The sequence below is a fragment of the Dermacentor silvarum genome, chromosome 7 (assembly GCF_013339745.2).
Source record: "Dermacentor silvarum isolate Dsil-2018 chromosome 7, BIME_Dsil_1.4, whole genome shotgun sequence".
In the NCBI taxonomy this organism is placed as follows: domain Eukaryota; kingdom Metazoa; phylum Arthropoda; class Arachnida; order Ixodida; family Ixodidae; genus Dermacentor; species Dermacentor silvarum.
The window spans coordinates 4,837,092-4,853,001 of record NC_051160.1 but is presented as its reverse complement, the minus strand read 5'-3'; the positions used below and the strand labels follow the sequence as shown (position 1 = coordinate 4,853,001).

The 15,910-nt window shown below is 47.9% G+C and overlaps 1 protein-coding gene across 1 annotated transcript in view; it reads right to left on the bottom strand.

Annotated features, from left to right (window-relative positions):
• Positions 1–2,140: 2,140 nt before the first annotated feature.
• LOC125946604 (lactosylceramide 4-alpha-galactosyltransferase-like) overlaps positions 2,141–15,910 on the bottom strand; it is a 43,780-nt gene continuing 30,010 nt past the window's right edge. Inside the window, exons 3-5 of the mRNA XM_049670106.1 lie at positions 11,879–12,082; positions 7,595–7,810; positions 2,141–3,911 (exon numbers count right to left, since the gene is read on the bottom strand). Of these exons, the coding sequence (XP_049526063.1) occupies positions 3,678–3,911; positions 7,595–7,810; positions 11,879–12,082 (654 nt within the window). The 3' untranslated portion in view covers positions 2,141–3,677. The remainder of the gene's footprint in view (positions 3,912–7,594; positions 7,811–11,878; positions 12,083–15,910) is intronic.

Sequence of the window (15,910 nt, the reverse complement as noted above, 5' to 3'; positions counted from 1 at the left end):
GGAAGCTGATATGTGTGATAGCCATTGTGTTTTGGTGCACATGTGCTAACCCAGGCCATGCTTGTCATGTCGTTTGTGATTGCAGCGTCCGTGTAGATGTCAATGGTGTGCTGCGGCGTTCTTAGTTTCAATCTCTTTTCAAATATTTTTCTAGCTTCCGCGTTTCGTCTGGCGATAGGGCGTTGTTGCGTTTGTGCTTCGACGCTGCGCTTCTCGCTGTGCATGCTCGCGGCGTCTCTTCTTTGCATGTGTGCCAATATGCGCTTACACTGTGGCACAGCAGGCATTGCACCGTCGAGATCAATGTAGCGTCCGCGACCGCGTTCGCGCCCTTTCCGTTTGTGCTTCGACGCAGCGGTGCTCGCTGTGCACGTTTGCGGCTTCTCTTCTTTACATATGTAGCAATATGCGCTTGCTTACCCTGTGGCACTCACTCTGAGTGAGCTCTGCGACCCGGGTTGGTCTGAGTCTGGATGGATCGATCGCCTCCTATGTGAGCTTGCCGACCTTATGCATGGCGCAGTCTTGCAGTAACTAAGAGCGGAGAAAAGATTACTCCATCTCCCGCTAAAGGGAACCATGTGTGGATGCGAAGCAGCGGGCAGACGGTTAGCTTGAGCGGGAGATGGTTTCGCGGCAGCAGCCCGAGCGCTCATCGCGGCGCTGCACAGGAGAGAGAATGAGGCGCGCGCGCTCCGTCATTTTCATACCGCGGAACTACCGTGGCGCCCCCAGCGGGGTATGCAGCTGACGCACCACCTGTCGAGCCGCCGCTCCGGATTCCTAGAGGAGAGAAAGGGGGGAGCGTAGGAGAGGAGAGTGGGGGAGGGGACGCGCATGCGCTGTGGGGGTGTGGGACGTGGGCGCCGCCCCGTACAGGATTCCTAGAGGAGAGAAAGGGGAACGTAGGAGAGGAGAGAGAGGGGGAGGGGACGCGCAGGCGCTGTGGGGGTGTGGGACGCCGCGGGACAACAGACAGAGCCGCCGGCAAGAAATGCTTCGCATTTAAAAAGAAATCAAAATCACGCGCCTCGTGCCCTGGGTAAGTTTTGAAAAATCGAAGAAAGTTGTAATCTACTGGGAAGTGCCAAACGTAAGTTGAACCATGGCGCGCATGAAAAGCACGTTTCCCGTGTTGTTAAGGGCTGTTGTTGCCTCGTTGTAATTGCAAGAAGCCGTAATGATGAACTCGTTGGTTCTCCTTTTTTCCCTTCTCGAGGACGCCGTCGATGTTACTCTCCGTATCATGGCGTGTGCGTTTTACGGTTTATCAAGTAATAGTAGCAAGCGGACCTATAAGTGTATAATCGGGAGCTTCAACAGAAACGGTGATTCTGTAGAACCCCTGAAATTTCGGCCGTGGGACAGAATTGGCATGGCCGAGTTCAGAAGTGAAAACGTCCTGCCTAGGTCTTTCCCCGTTCTCATACGCAACGCAACTCGTGAGTCGTAACAATCTACTAGTGGGGTGTGCCGACTGAAGAAGTAAATATTTCGAAGAATCGCTTATGCTTAAACAGTTTTGGGTCCGACCTGTACCTTTTTTTTTTTTCAGTTTAGGTTCGGTTCGGGTTCAAGCACGTACGGTTCAAGCCTGCCGCCGCCACGCGGCGTCGTTGGTGTGTGCTTACGTCGTTCTTGTCCGTTATTTTTCTGTCGCGCTGTAGTTAACAGTGAATAAACGTAGTGGTTTTGGAATATTCGACATTTAATATATGGTTTCTGCGGATTTATTTATTTATTTATTTATTTATTTATTTATTTATTTATTTATTTATTTATTTATTTATTTATTTATTTATTTATTTATTGAACATAAGCGACAAATATGAACATTTCGAATATGCCATGTCGAACATTACAGGATCGATTTTCAAATGTGCAAACTTCGATATTTATTTTAAGCGAAGCTTTATAGGCTCACATGTTTCGGCGGTGGTGGTGGTGTCACGCTGAAAAGTGGGCCGATCCTGGTGGTAGTGCGGAAAGGGTCCAAGCTCAATGGCACATACTATATAGGGATAAAAAGAGAGAAAGAGAAAGCAAGAAAGAGAGAGAGAAAGGAAGAAAGAAAGAGAGAGAAAGAAAGAAAATCACCAGGAAGGGCTTTTGGATATTCTGAAGTATGCGAAAACAAACCTGAAACATTTTATTTCGAATGTGCGATCTTGTGCCGCACGGACGAGGTTGCTGAATAGCCTGCTAAGCCTGCATAGCCTGCTAGGAGAATAGACCATGCTTATATATCAGCGGCCGCTCGATGTATCCGTTGTCAGACGACAGGAAGCTGTGTAGTGACTGTTCGCACTTTCTTTGTACATTTACAGCTCCCTAGAAGAACGAACTCGCAAATAGCATGAAGCGTTATTGGAGGAAATAAATCAACTTTGAGCCACCTTGAGTCCCCATGTTCGTATTTCTAGTGGTAGAAGCAGATCAATATTCGTGGTTTAATTCGACAATCTAGGCACGTATTTTTGGAATATTCCTATTGGAGAACTTCATTATTCAAACACTCCTAAAGAAGGGAGATAGAATCAGAGTATTTTTGCGTTTCGCCCTCGAAAAAAATTAATAAAGATAATGGTAGTGAAAAACAACGTCAACAGTCAATAACCAAATGCCAAAACGCCAAGAGGGCATGTCCGCATATCCCAGAGAAAATAAAGGGGGGAGAAGGTTATCAGACTACAAGAACACACAAGCATGCATGAATAGGTCATATGAAGGTGCCTACCAGGCTGCGGATTTAAATACCTCTTTGAAGTCGGCACCAGCGAGAAAGGAAGATTGTTCCTATTCAAAAGCTGCCCAGTTTCTAAGCCCTGGTGGATTGAGCGGTCAGCACAGTAATAGTATGCTCAACAGTTAACACATTCACAGCATGCTCAACAATGATAAAGTTACAGCGGGAGAAACGTCTTAACAGCCTTTGCAGGAACAAGACACTTCCTACGAAGGTCACGGTGCTTACGAGCCATGTACAGGAACACATAGCCGTTCATTGTACCATGTGCCGCCTCTTGGCGTGCTGCATCAGAAAAAAAAAAAAAAATCGCGAGAGCTAAATTGATTCGGGGCGACACACACAGGACGATGGATAGTGGTCAGCACTGTCCAAAGCAGGCTGTGCATTAGTCACTCTACTAATCGAACGCAAGATTCATGGACTATCCAAAATATCACGTACTATAATGCAAACACGGCTAAGGCTCCGAATTTTGCACGTGTGATGAAATCAGTGGAGGTACTTCGCGCCACGTTTGCGTATAGGTAGAGGAAAAGGAAGGCTTGTTAACTGCAATAAAGTGCTAACTTGGGCCGGTTGGTGCAGGTTGAATAAAAAAAACTAGTAACAGCGCAAGGCCCAGGAAATAAGATGGATATGCCTTCGTCTGTCTCCTCCTTTTGTCCTGTGTCTTGTGCTATTACTTGTTAACTTATTAACTTGTTGTTAGCTTGTTAACTAAACTTTGTCCAATATGCCAACCTACACGTGGGTATGGAAAGTGAACGAGAGAGAGGGAAGAAAGTTCAGTTCAGTCACGCGCACTATACAAAGTGCAGCGTGTCTACAGCCGGGCGCTCAAGTCTGTCACCTTCAGGTACGCATGCGAAATTGGCATATGCTACTGGAGATGAATTCATAGCCAGGTGAAGTTGTTTCTGAGTGGCTGTCAGAAGATGCCGTTGATGTTCAAGGAAAGTTGCATACTGTCGTGGCAGAAAACCTCCGCCGCCTCCCTGTAGGCGCACCCTGGGACCGCGTGCGCTCTCGAGCTCAGCTTGTTGTAGACGTGCATGACGTAGCTCCCGGCGGACATGAGCCACGCCTTGCGGCTGGCGTTGGCGGTGAAGAACACGTCCCAGCCCTCGGCGGGAACTGGCAGGAACATCCAATGGGGCATCACCTGCTCGAAAAACAAGGGGGTCAGTCGCCTGGTGACTGACCATGTAACCAGTCGACAACGATATAATCAGCCATATAAACAGTCTATTTTGTCCGATCTGCATATGCAGTTTACAAAACAGCAACATCGATTTTTTATTTAAGAGGTTTAACGTCCGAAAACTGCGCAGTTGAGTTATGAGGGACACCATGGTGGAGGGAACCGGAATAATTGGGACCACCTGGAGTTATTTTACGAGCAAGCAAAGCACAATATCATCCACGAGCGGTCTTCCATTTCGCCCCAATCGAAATGCGCCGTCCTGTAATCGAGCCCGTGACCTCGTGCTCAGCAGCAGAGTACTTAAGGCACTGATTCACCGCGGCAGCTGCAACGTTTTTCATTTCCTGAGTTAAACAGCTGTAAGTTTCATCATCCATATTTTTTATAGGAATTATCGCTTTTTGGTATTTTTGTAAATAGAAATACACAATAATAGCACGGCATCTGCCGTAGCAGTAACCTGCGTTTTGTTCCTGTAAATTTTACTCTAGCTGATGAAATCTTTAGGCTTGAGGAAACGTACTCATAACATCCAGATTTTGGTAGATAATATGACAATATTTAGGATGAAGAGCACTGATTAACAATTAAACGTGGAGACGCGCGCCTTTGTAAAGAGGCTGCATGTTTGTAAACCAATGGGCGTAGTACAGGCAGAAAGAACAGCGACTATGTTGACTTATTAAGGTACGTGCTAGTTGGTTATTCATACGGATAATACACTGTGCCAGAAGAAACACGTGGACGAATATCAAGTGTATTATCACTATGTTGACACTTGTTTTTACACATACATACATACATACATACATACATACATACATACATACATACATACATACATACATACATACACACACACACACACACACACACACACACACACATACATACATACATACATACATACATACATACATACACACACACACACACACACGGGCTGCTGAGCACGAGGTCGCGGGATCGAATCCCGGCCACGGCGGCCGCATTTCGATGGGGGCGAAATGCGAAAACACCCGTGTACTTAGATTTAGGTGCACGTTAAAGAACCCCAGGTGGTCCAAATTTCCGGAGTCCCCCACTACGGCGTGCCTCATAATCAGAACTGGTTTTGGCACGTAAAACCTCATAATTTAATTAATTTAATTACACACACACATACATACATACATGCATACATACATACATACATACATACATACATACATACATACATACATACATACATACATACATACATACATACATACATACATACATACATATATACATATATACATATATACATATATACATACATACATACATACATACATACCTGATCACCGCTTTCATCAAGAATTTTTGAAAAGTACTGTTTTAAACTTGGGCCCATCTATCAATCTTGCATGTTCCTTCAAGAAATCACTCGTCAACAATCAATAATGTTCTTGCCCGCATGATGACGATGATGGCGATTTCTATTAGCATTCCCTTTGAAACGGGGCAGCGACATGTGATCACCTAGCCTGCTTGAGCTAATCAGGTTTTGCAACATCTATTACAGCCTGGCATTAGTCTAGCACGGAGAGTGACGGCAGCGCCACCGCATCTTCGCGACGTCACGCTTTGAAACTTGTCTATTGACCCTTTTCGCGGAGCAGTTTGCTCTAGAGGACCGAGATGGCGCTTTCGGCGGCGCGCCATACGTTGCCTCAGCGAATGCGCACGAATATGAAACTATTACTGCTTCTGCCCTGCTACTGTGTGATAAACTGTCGGAAATGCAACTGGGTGTTCGCTAATACACTCTGTCCTATTCATGCTGCAAAATGTGTAACGATAAAGGGAAGACGTGTGCGGTAGTTCGCTGCAAAAAATAGTGATTCGGATATTTGGAATGCAATCGACCTGTCTCGCCGCTGCTACATAAGAATTGCCTGTGTTGCCGCCCTTCGTGATGCACGGCTTTCCTCAAGGATAAAAAAAGATAATTCATCCGCCTGAGCTGTATAGCTAACCTCCAAAGAAAGGACTTCCAACTCCGGAACATCGGCGCTTAAGAGTGAGTACCGCTCGTTACAAAAGGAAGTAGTGCCACTTACTTGGCATAGTAAGTTTCACGCACGTTATCTACACACACCCACCTCTACTCGCACGCAAACCTACGTCCACCCTATCGCCAACGTATCAATATTAAGTGAATAGGCACTCACTTGAAGCAATGTGCGAAGCATGAGTGACGGCGACTACACCGACAAGACACGAATGTTGGAAGCTGAACATTTCGTGACGATTCACAGAGTAAGCGAGGGACTAGAGATAATACGTCTTTGCTACGAGCTACCGCAAAGTACAGAACATTTATATTCCAAGCTTTGTGCGCAGCAAGAACAAATCTATCGCAGCAGAGCACACCCGCGAGCGATTACGCTGAAAATAAACAATCAGATAGTGGCCGCACCGAGGAACTTTACTGAGTCAGAAATGTGACAAGCCGCTGGTTCAAAATGTTTGCCAAATAAATAACGAAGAGCACACTGATCCCGCTTTAATCCATAAGCGGAAAGTTTGGACATCTTGGAATACATTTCCAGTCCCGCTTTTAGTAAAAGCACCGTATACGGTGCTCGCGCGCTCTGAAAGCACTTACATGTCCTCTAAAGCTGTGGCCAAAACCAAAACAGACGGCGACTGTGTCGTCCACACAGTCACCGTCTACGATATGCGTCGAAACGGAGGTTTGCTGCGCCGCACCGGCGTCACACGCTTGTATTGTAAACGCGGAGGCAACGGAGGCGGCTGAGGCAAGCAATGGGCTCGTCACCACGTGATCAAACATGGCAGCGCCCACGGGAGCGCCGCGAAAAGGGTCAATAAATGTTGCCGTCCTCAGAACATGCAAGAGAGACAGTAAGAGCCGATCTCACATGGAGGAAGGAAGTAAACTAGAAGGAAGAACCATGTCACGCAGTCAGCCTTCGCAAGTCAGCTTCCGTGAAGACATCCCCTTTAATGAGGGCATCCAGGTGGGCTTGTTGATGCGCCATCTTCTAATTGGTAGCAGCGCAGGTACAACGACACGGAGCACATACATCAGTCAACACACAGCGCCCCTTCGCTGTTGTCTCTCAAAGTCGACCCGACACATGGCCCTGCGCTCAGCGAACTTTGCCCAGTGTGCTTGGTTCTCGGTAGGTTTTAATCGCCGCGCACTCATTCGCTTGCTTTCCCAAACGTTCTGTGCGCATTTTCTCTCGACATGCCTCTGCGTTTATATAGCAACATGGGGCAATGGCGAATCGACAGGGAGGGGGGTTGTAAACGCCCCCAATCCTCCGACCTTTCCGCCCTGATTGCCAAGAACTGATAACCGGGGTTAACTGAGCAAGATATCCACCTCGCGGCTGCGGGCTCTATCTTGAAAGCGATGGTGTTACGGACACACGGGCGGACAGTTTTCTCGTTGAGTAAGCAGAAATGCTTACGCATTTAATAATATATGTATGAGAGAGAGAGCGGCGATGGAAGACACTAAAACTTACCACGTCATGATCACGTACTGGGCCGCCCTCTCATGGTTTAAATTTTGTTGCTTAATGTTCCCTCCTAGTTCTTTTATTCGTCCGTGACATCGCAGTTGTCGCTGCGAGACTCACCTTGAAGCCCGTGTCGCCACCGCATCGGCGCCCAAGCAGCACTGTCACCGTGTTGGCCCCGCAGCGAGCCAGCGTCGCCCGGCGCAGTAGCCAGGGCCCGATGGAGCTCCACTCGCGTGGCCTGTACACGTGGCGTGCGAGTTCCATCAGGTACTGCAGAAACGGGTCGCCTCGGTGGAAGGCCAGGAAACCGTTGCTCACCATGTCTCCACCATTCTGCCGTGCGTGGGGAGAGAAGGTCATTAATCGAAGGAGTAGGTGATTCATCGTTTTTGGAAAGGCAGTGCTAGCGGACGAGACTTGTGGGCTTGTCCGTCATCGCTGCCTTTCAATCAATCAATCAATCAAGTGACTGAGCATTGATCGTCTAGTGACAGTGACCACAGTAGAAAACGTAGACAAACAGAAGGAACACAAACGGCAAACCACTGACTGCTGGGTTTTATTGAGTACAGAGCCATAAACAGTGGTAACAGCCAGCACGTCAAAGCAAGAGCTCATTTATTTTTGTTAAAGCAAGCTGAAGTGTATATATATCGAGCGAATAAAAGACAACAAGGAAAGAGTGATTATTGAAGCGTTAGCCTCACTGGACGCAGAAACGTGCGCCAGCAAGTCATCTGACCGGGCACGTTGGATTAAAGAGGCTGTCGTCTGGCTCATCCTCTTCTTAGCGTTTTACTGACGTATAAATATCAAGTCGCGCGGAAAAATTAGCAGTTGCTAGTCGCGCCTTGTTTTTTTTTTTTTTTTTTTGTAGCTTTGTCTTTTCGCTGTTATTTTTTACCTGATCTACTATTCAGCGGGCTCCGAAAAAGTGCATAAACCATGTAGTCCTACGTATCACTCTGCATGATCTCGTTGTCGGATAAGGACGTGAGAACGCAGCACACAAGAACAACTAAAAAGCAGAGGTGTGGTGTAAGATTGGGCTTGTTGGTAGAGCATGCTTTAAAGTCAGGTTAACAGCGCAAGGCCACCAGAAGGGACAGAACAAGGCCGCCAGAGGGGTCAGCAGTCCCCTCTGGTGGCCTTGCGCCGTTAATCCGTCTTTAAAAAGGAAAGTTGCTTTACAAAAGAACAACAAAATGTACCTAGTATACTTAAACCTACATTTTATTTTATTAATGGGGCAATATCGCCCGAAGGGCGCAGCACTGAAAGCAATAGAAATGTGTAGCGCGTTGCATTCCTCGGACTCTGTTCTTACGGAGTCGACACGTTGGTGGGATGCAGCACGCGAAGCAACTGTTGCATAAACAGCACCCTCACAGCTACCAGGCGACTCAAAACGCTCGTGTGATGAGGAATGGCGTAAGCCGTGTTGCAGGCGTCGTACCGCGATGGTGCAGGAGATGAGGACGAACAAAAACCTTACGAACACGTTAAGAAACTCGCCCAAACTGCCATCCTTTTGAAGGAAAACCGTCGGCCTTTCTAGCTGACTCATCCCACACCAAACCCATCAGACATTGAGCTCAACCATCTCCCATTTCTTTCTAAGAAAAATAAATATTCAGCGCGAACACCTGTCTTTCTGCCTTTGTTGTCTTGTCTGTCTCTGTGTCTGTCTCTCGGACGTTCGGGTTCTCGCCCAGTGGATTCCTCTTCACTCTCAAAAAAAAAAAAAAAAGGAAGAAGCGTGTACGTGACGCGATTTGAACCCGGACTCCCAAGCGCACTAGCTCGATGCTCTAACCATAAGGCCACAGTGGCACTTTTTTTTTTTTTCGTTATAGCCATGGGAGTAAACTATCCTGGGGTCAAATAAAGACATCCAGTCCGGCGGTGAATCTTGAGCAGCATACACACTACAAACGTAAGCAGCAGATTTGCGGGAATAACGAGCGAGTGTTTCGGGATGATTCAGCATGCATGTCGCACATTCTACTGCACAAAGTAAGTAATATGAATCTGTCACAAGAAGCGTCATGTGAATTTTTGAAAGGAAGAAAGGAATTGCATATGGTGTAACATATTTTTAGTGTTCTTTAGGAGATTGTACAAGAAGAAAATGGCATCCCTAGCGCCTACAAAACAGTGATCAACCGCTTCGGCACGCGGACACAAATGACAGTTTGTTGATCACGACATGAAACAGCCCCTTTTCTCCAACCATGTTTTGACAGCAAGTGTTGCCGAATGTAATCTAAAGAACAGTTTTGACACCTGGATGAAGGATCATTCACCGAAAATGCTTAGGTACATCTAAGTAATTGCACTCTAATAAGGTGCACGAGAAAGGGGAACAGGGAACAATGTCTCTACTATTGCAGCAGAAATTTCTTTGCAGGAGGCAGTGAAAATATAACCCATATTAAAGCGAGTCTTTAGGAAGTAAAAACTTCCTGTTCGTACATCTCTGAAAGATTGTGAAGCTACTATTTCTAGACGGTAGTTGCATTAACGAACCTGTAACATTTTTCGTAAAAATTGATTATGAACATCACGAAAAAAACGTGGTCAACTTGCACTAGTGGCGCAAGGCTGGAGTAAACAGCGGAGCTGGTGATCGACCTAGCTTTTCTTCCAGGTTTTACTCGGCTTGACTGAGCGGCTCCTTCTTCGAGTGTCCGCATCTTCTTTGATCGTCCCATGTCAAGGTACTCGCCACAGAGTCAACGGGAGTTCTGCGGCTTTCACGGCGGCTCCGAGCGTTATCTCCCCGGTGACGTCACGGCCAAGCTGCGCCTCCAAACTTGCCGGGGCGTGGCTGGTCGAAATCTGCCGAGCCGCCGCCAGAGGCGCCTGTTGCAATCACGAACGCGAGGACCCGGGGAAACGCGGGCGGCGTCGGCAGCAGCTCTGCGCGTTGCCTCGTTGGTGCTGCTACAATTTATTTCTCTCTCTCTCTCTCGCTCTCATTTTTTCTTTCCCTCTCCCGCGCATTGCGCGTGCCGCGCGCATGCACTCCTTCCCTCTCCTTAACGTGGAGTTCGTGGAGGCGAGTGGGATAGCAGCATACCGCTGAGCGTACGTGCCCTTGCCGGTCCCTGCCGCCTCTGCTGCCTACCCATGTGCGGACGAGCCCCCTGAACTATCTCTCTTCTCGTTTTCTTTACCTCCTACTCCCCCTATCCCCTACGACGCTGCGCCGTGCTCCCTTATGGGCTGCAGAATTACGCGTCTCTTTCTTATGTATAATAAACACCTCCTCTCCTTAACGTTCCATGTCAAGGCAACATGTGACAAGCAGGGAGAGGAGGCGAAGCACACGCCGCTGCGCGAGGCGGTTGCTAGGCGACACAGGTGACTCATCGCTCAGCGATGTTTTGCGGCTGGCGGCACAACTTAAGGCGGCTTAAACAGCTCTGCTGTTAAAAATAATAGCCGGGAGACAAGTTGCATAACAAGGACGTGAACCAGGCCGAAGCCTCTGCTCTCAACAGGAAGAAAATGTTATCATGCCGCCCAGCTTCAACAGGTGGTTTGCAGACAAAAGTAGCAAACATGCGATGGAAAGCTTGCAACCTAAGACGTGAGCAGTGTAGTACTCGCAGAACATACATAATTCGAGCAGCTATGAACACATTGAAAGCTTCAGCTCGGCTATAAATATGGACAACTGCCGCCCCTGCCACGTGTTGCGGAAGTTTAGGCCTCAATCGCACGTATACTTCTTTCGTGCTAACACCAACTAGCTCTTTCAGATGGCCGCCATGTGTTATGATGATGCTGAATTCCATACTGTGGCACTGCCAATACTGCAGACCTAACGCGCGAGGTCGCGTCATAGAGCGTCGAGGGGACGGTTGTGCGACTTTCCGCGTTCGGTGCGGCGAGGGTGCTGGAAACCGAGAACATCTGCAGCAAATTAGTGTGCCCTTCGACGACGGGACACCGTCCAGGAAGACCGCATGAATGGTGCCGATGTGCACTTTGACATCAACCATCCACCTCACCCAAGACGAAGTGGAAGAGCGCTATCACTCGCGCATCGAGAAAGAACGTCGACGCTATATATACGCTGCACAAAATTCCGGAGAAACAACTTCTACAGCAAATTAGTATGGTGAACGTCTGTCAGTGGCTAGCCTGGCTATTCGCTTATTTCTATTGTTTTTTTTTTTCGATGGTTCCTGCGTGGATTTTTTTTTTTACTGCAGTTCAGCCTTCTATAGACTCGGCCCTCGTAAATTCCGACCCGAAATCGAACTCAATCGTACAGCCTCAAGAAGAGCGCCCTCCACAGCACCCCTCCTCCTCGATACCGACCACAACGCCACCGCTGCTGTACGAAAACCGTTATGGTAGAAAATTTCCAAACACTTTTTCGCAGCTCACCGACGGCGACTGGAAAACGCAGGGCGGGAGCGAGTCCAGCGGCCGCATCACGACTACGTCGGTGTCGAGGTACACGCCGCCATGCTTGTACAACACCGCCAGCCTCAGAGCGTCGGCCAGGTGCTCGACGGGGTAGGCGCTCTTGTTGAGTATCCCAGATTTGTACCACGGCTCCAGCGGCGTCCCCTGGAACACGTCCTGCGGCTACGCGCGGCAGTGCATGTAGCGCGAAGTACAGTGGGGGAAAAAAATAATAAAAGGGAGGGGGGCATGTAGATCGAACGCGCAGAATTGAATCTATGTAAATCGAAGCTCTCCCGAAGAGGTTATTTTAAGTGTTATAAAGGGTATGCAGATCCGACGCAATGTGGGAGACGTTACGATGTACGCGAAGCTTTCATGAGCCAGGAAGCCAAAATGGCACATTTAAACAAGAGACATGCTGCATATTTGGACGAATGCGGCCTTCAGCAACAATGATGGACCCTCTAGAGCAAGTGGATTTTTTATTCAGCAATAATGCCGGTGTTCAATCCCAAGACGCGAAGTGCCTGACCTTGTTTATGCACGCCACAGCACCATAGTTCGAGGACAGACGCGCAACGAATTCGCGACGAACGCGTCCCGCAACTTCTACCTGCTTCTACCTTCATCGTCAGCTAGAAGATGCGCGCGCTCACTTTGTTTAAGTGGCTGCCATGTGGCGGCGTTACCATGGTGGTGTTGGATTACGCGCCAAATGCCTCATAGCGCTGGCTTACACGAGGGAAATTCATAAGGGCGTTTTATTCCGTCTTGGCGTCATGCTGTGCTGGTATGTTTGTATACTGTATCTCGGTGTGATTGAATGAAGGCAATCAAAAATAGAAAAAATTAAGCCAGTTCCATGCTTGTGAAATCTGATGTAGCAGCGAAGCTCTGCAAGCGTGGGTGTATAGCTTAGTGGGTATGACGCTCGCCTTCGGACCGTGAATACCCGGTTTCAAATCCCACCTCTCTCTCTGTGTTTCTATCTTTTTCTCTCTATCTGTGTTTCTCTTTCGTTCTCTCTTTCTTTTAACAGCAGAGCTGTTTAAGCGCTTGGTTGCGCCGCGTAGTGCGAACAAGAACAGCTCCTGGCGATGACGTCACCGCGCGTTGCCTAGCAACCATCTCGCGGAGCGGCGTGTGTTTCCCCTCCTCCCCGTGCCGTGCATATATATGTTGCCTTGAAATCGGACGTTAAGAAGAGGGAAGGAGAGCATGCGCGCGGCGCGCGCTATGCTCGGGAGAGAGAAAGAAAAAATGAGAGCGAGAGAGAAAGATATTGTAGCAGCAATAACGAGGCAACGCGCAGAGCTGCTGCCGTTGCCGTTCGCGTTTCCCCGTTTCCCCGCGTTCGCGCCATACGCGCGCGGTGTCCGTGAGTCCGTGATAGGGAGCCTACATGCATGTAGGCTCCGTAGTCCGTGATAAGGTGCCTCGATGCCCAGCGCCGCCGTCCAGGGTGGAGACAACCACGCTGGCGCCGCCATATTGAGTCACACGAGCTGAGACTCAGCTACGCTTGCGTTCATAAATAGTGTTACTCGCGGCGCACTTCCAAGTGCTTTGCCTTGATGAGGATTTTTTTTATCGGTATCGCATCTGCACATCTTTATAACCAATAGCCGTTAACTCGTCGAAGGTCCAAGACGTAAATGTATGGCGCCGGGAACATGCCCCAAGGTGCCTAATTCAATTTACATTTAACATGCCGTGTATATGCCGTGTTTAACATGCCGTGATGCTTGGTATATAAGGTTTGCGACCCCCTGTGTGTGGAAGTTTTTCTTTTTCGCTGTTGTAATTTCGTTTACACGTCACGCCTCCTTTACCGTAGCCAGCCACTCGCGCACGGCGGTTAGTTTCCCTTGCGTTGCGCGTGCTCTTCGCGTTCGTTGCAATTATTTGACGATATCTACGCGCAATTTTGCTTTTTTTTTGCCCACAAAACTGTGTGCTGACAGGATTAAGCTGGTGTAAAAATAACTGCGATGTGAAAATAAGGCTTAGTTAGTGCTGTAGAGAAAAATGTAACGTAACTTGTCTCTGTCAATCTTGCGTAGTACATATAAGAAACCAAACGATGCACAAAATACATTTACTTAGTAATGTCTAGTACAGTCAATCATGAAACATGAAAAATTATATGTACTGTGTGGCGCCTGAAGGTTATGTTGAAAGACGAGATAAAAAAAAATCGCAAGGTAGGCTCGACACACAATTCGGGATAGTGAGAGTTTTTCTTTTAGTTTATTCATTACATGGGGGGTTCAAGTGAGTACATCAACCTTATTACACACAATATAAATCGAAAACAAGAATGTAAACAAGAAAACGCGACCGCGGGTAATATTAATCAAGATGTCCAGCCAGAATACATCAGCTACCGTCGAATACGTCGCATCAGCCAAACACATCGATGGCGAGTACAGAACATTTTATAAATAACCATTAGAACACTGATAACTACATTGAAAAAATAAACAACACTGCATACATATCGCGTACAAAAACCGTAAATGAAACTAAGACGGTCAAATACAGATTAGCAATGTTTTTCACTTCGAAAATATAGTCCATGATGATGTAGGGCTGTTGACTTTAACAGACGGCGCCCATCCTGTCGATTTCCCTCGTACTGGTCCTCTTGAAAGTGTTTCTAAGTACAAGTAAAACAACAAAAGTGATTATTGATATGAAAAGTTGCCTTGTAAATACAGAGAACCCATTACAGTGCTTAAAAATAAATTTTCGCTGAAGTAATGCTGTATTACCTCGCTTCACAGGTTTCGAAGAAATGCACAGGCTACAACAGACACCATGCCAGAAAGCGCCGAAACATTTTGGTCCCATGATGCCCCTTAACTCTACTACACCTGGGCATACCGTGCACAGGCATTTAAAGAACATCACAGTACCCACTACGATCGGGAATGAGCACGAATGACCATCGGCTTACGAGCACCACGCTACAAATATATTCGTCTAAAAAATCTGCTATATAACGTAACAACCTGAGATCCGCAAGATATCTGCTGAGAATAGAGCAAATCACAATGCTTCGCTTGCCACGTACACAACAGCCGCTCTCCCCAGAAGAAGCACTGCGTTCTTTAGTCCCAAATAACCAGTAGCGAAAAAGAAACTGAGGGGGGAAAAAAGAAAGAAACAAGAGACACACGATGTGTGCTTCCCGTGAAAAAGTAAAATAGGTGCTTTACATGACGATTTGTAGCTAATGTAAGGCTATTTCGCGGCGAAGCATTTTCGTCAGTTCTTAAAATAACGGTACTACTCGCATAGACTGCGCTGATCAAAACGGCAAAAGCCTATGCGACGCGCGCTCGCAAACCATAGGCTACTCAGCATCGGTGCAGTGCTTAGTTCGTGAGCGAACATAGGTACGTGAGCGAGGATCAGAGAATACTTTTTTATTTATGAAAAACACGATGCGATAGTCTAAACTTTCTTGACACTTACCTCGCAAGTGTAGGAGCTATCCGTTGCCTTCCAGTGATACCGCTTTACTTGGGCTTCCCATCTCTTCCTTCGCTCTGGGTCGCGGGGGAAGCGTAAACAACGAAGCCCTTTACGCGTCGATCCGGTGCACTTGGGAACACAACAGCCCGTCATGTCGACTCGATGCACTTGACAAGCTTGTCATTCATGCGGCTGAACACTGTCCAGCAAGTAGAAGCGTCAGCGAAGCATCCGCGCGCACTGTGTCTCGAACTAAGCACCGGCACCAAGCACTCGCAACCGCTCGTTGTGACTCAAGATGGCGTCGCAGCGAGAAAGCGGCGGCGCGGGTGCGGTCAAAGGATGGCACCACCCTGAACGGCGGCGCTGGCATCGAGGCACCCTTAAAACCCCTTGATGTTAGAAAGTAGCGACACGCTTTGATCTACGCCGCAATCCCCTCTCCGGCGCGGTCAACCTCCTCTTTTTCTCCCCCTCTTTCGCGGAGGCAGCGCATCCGCCACGCTGAATGGCTGCGGCGCTCGAGAC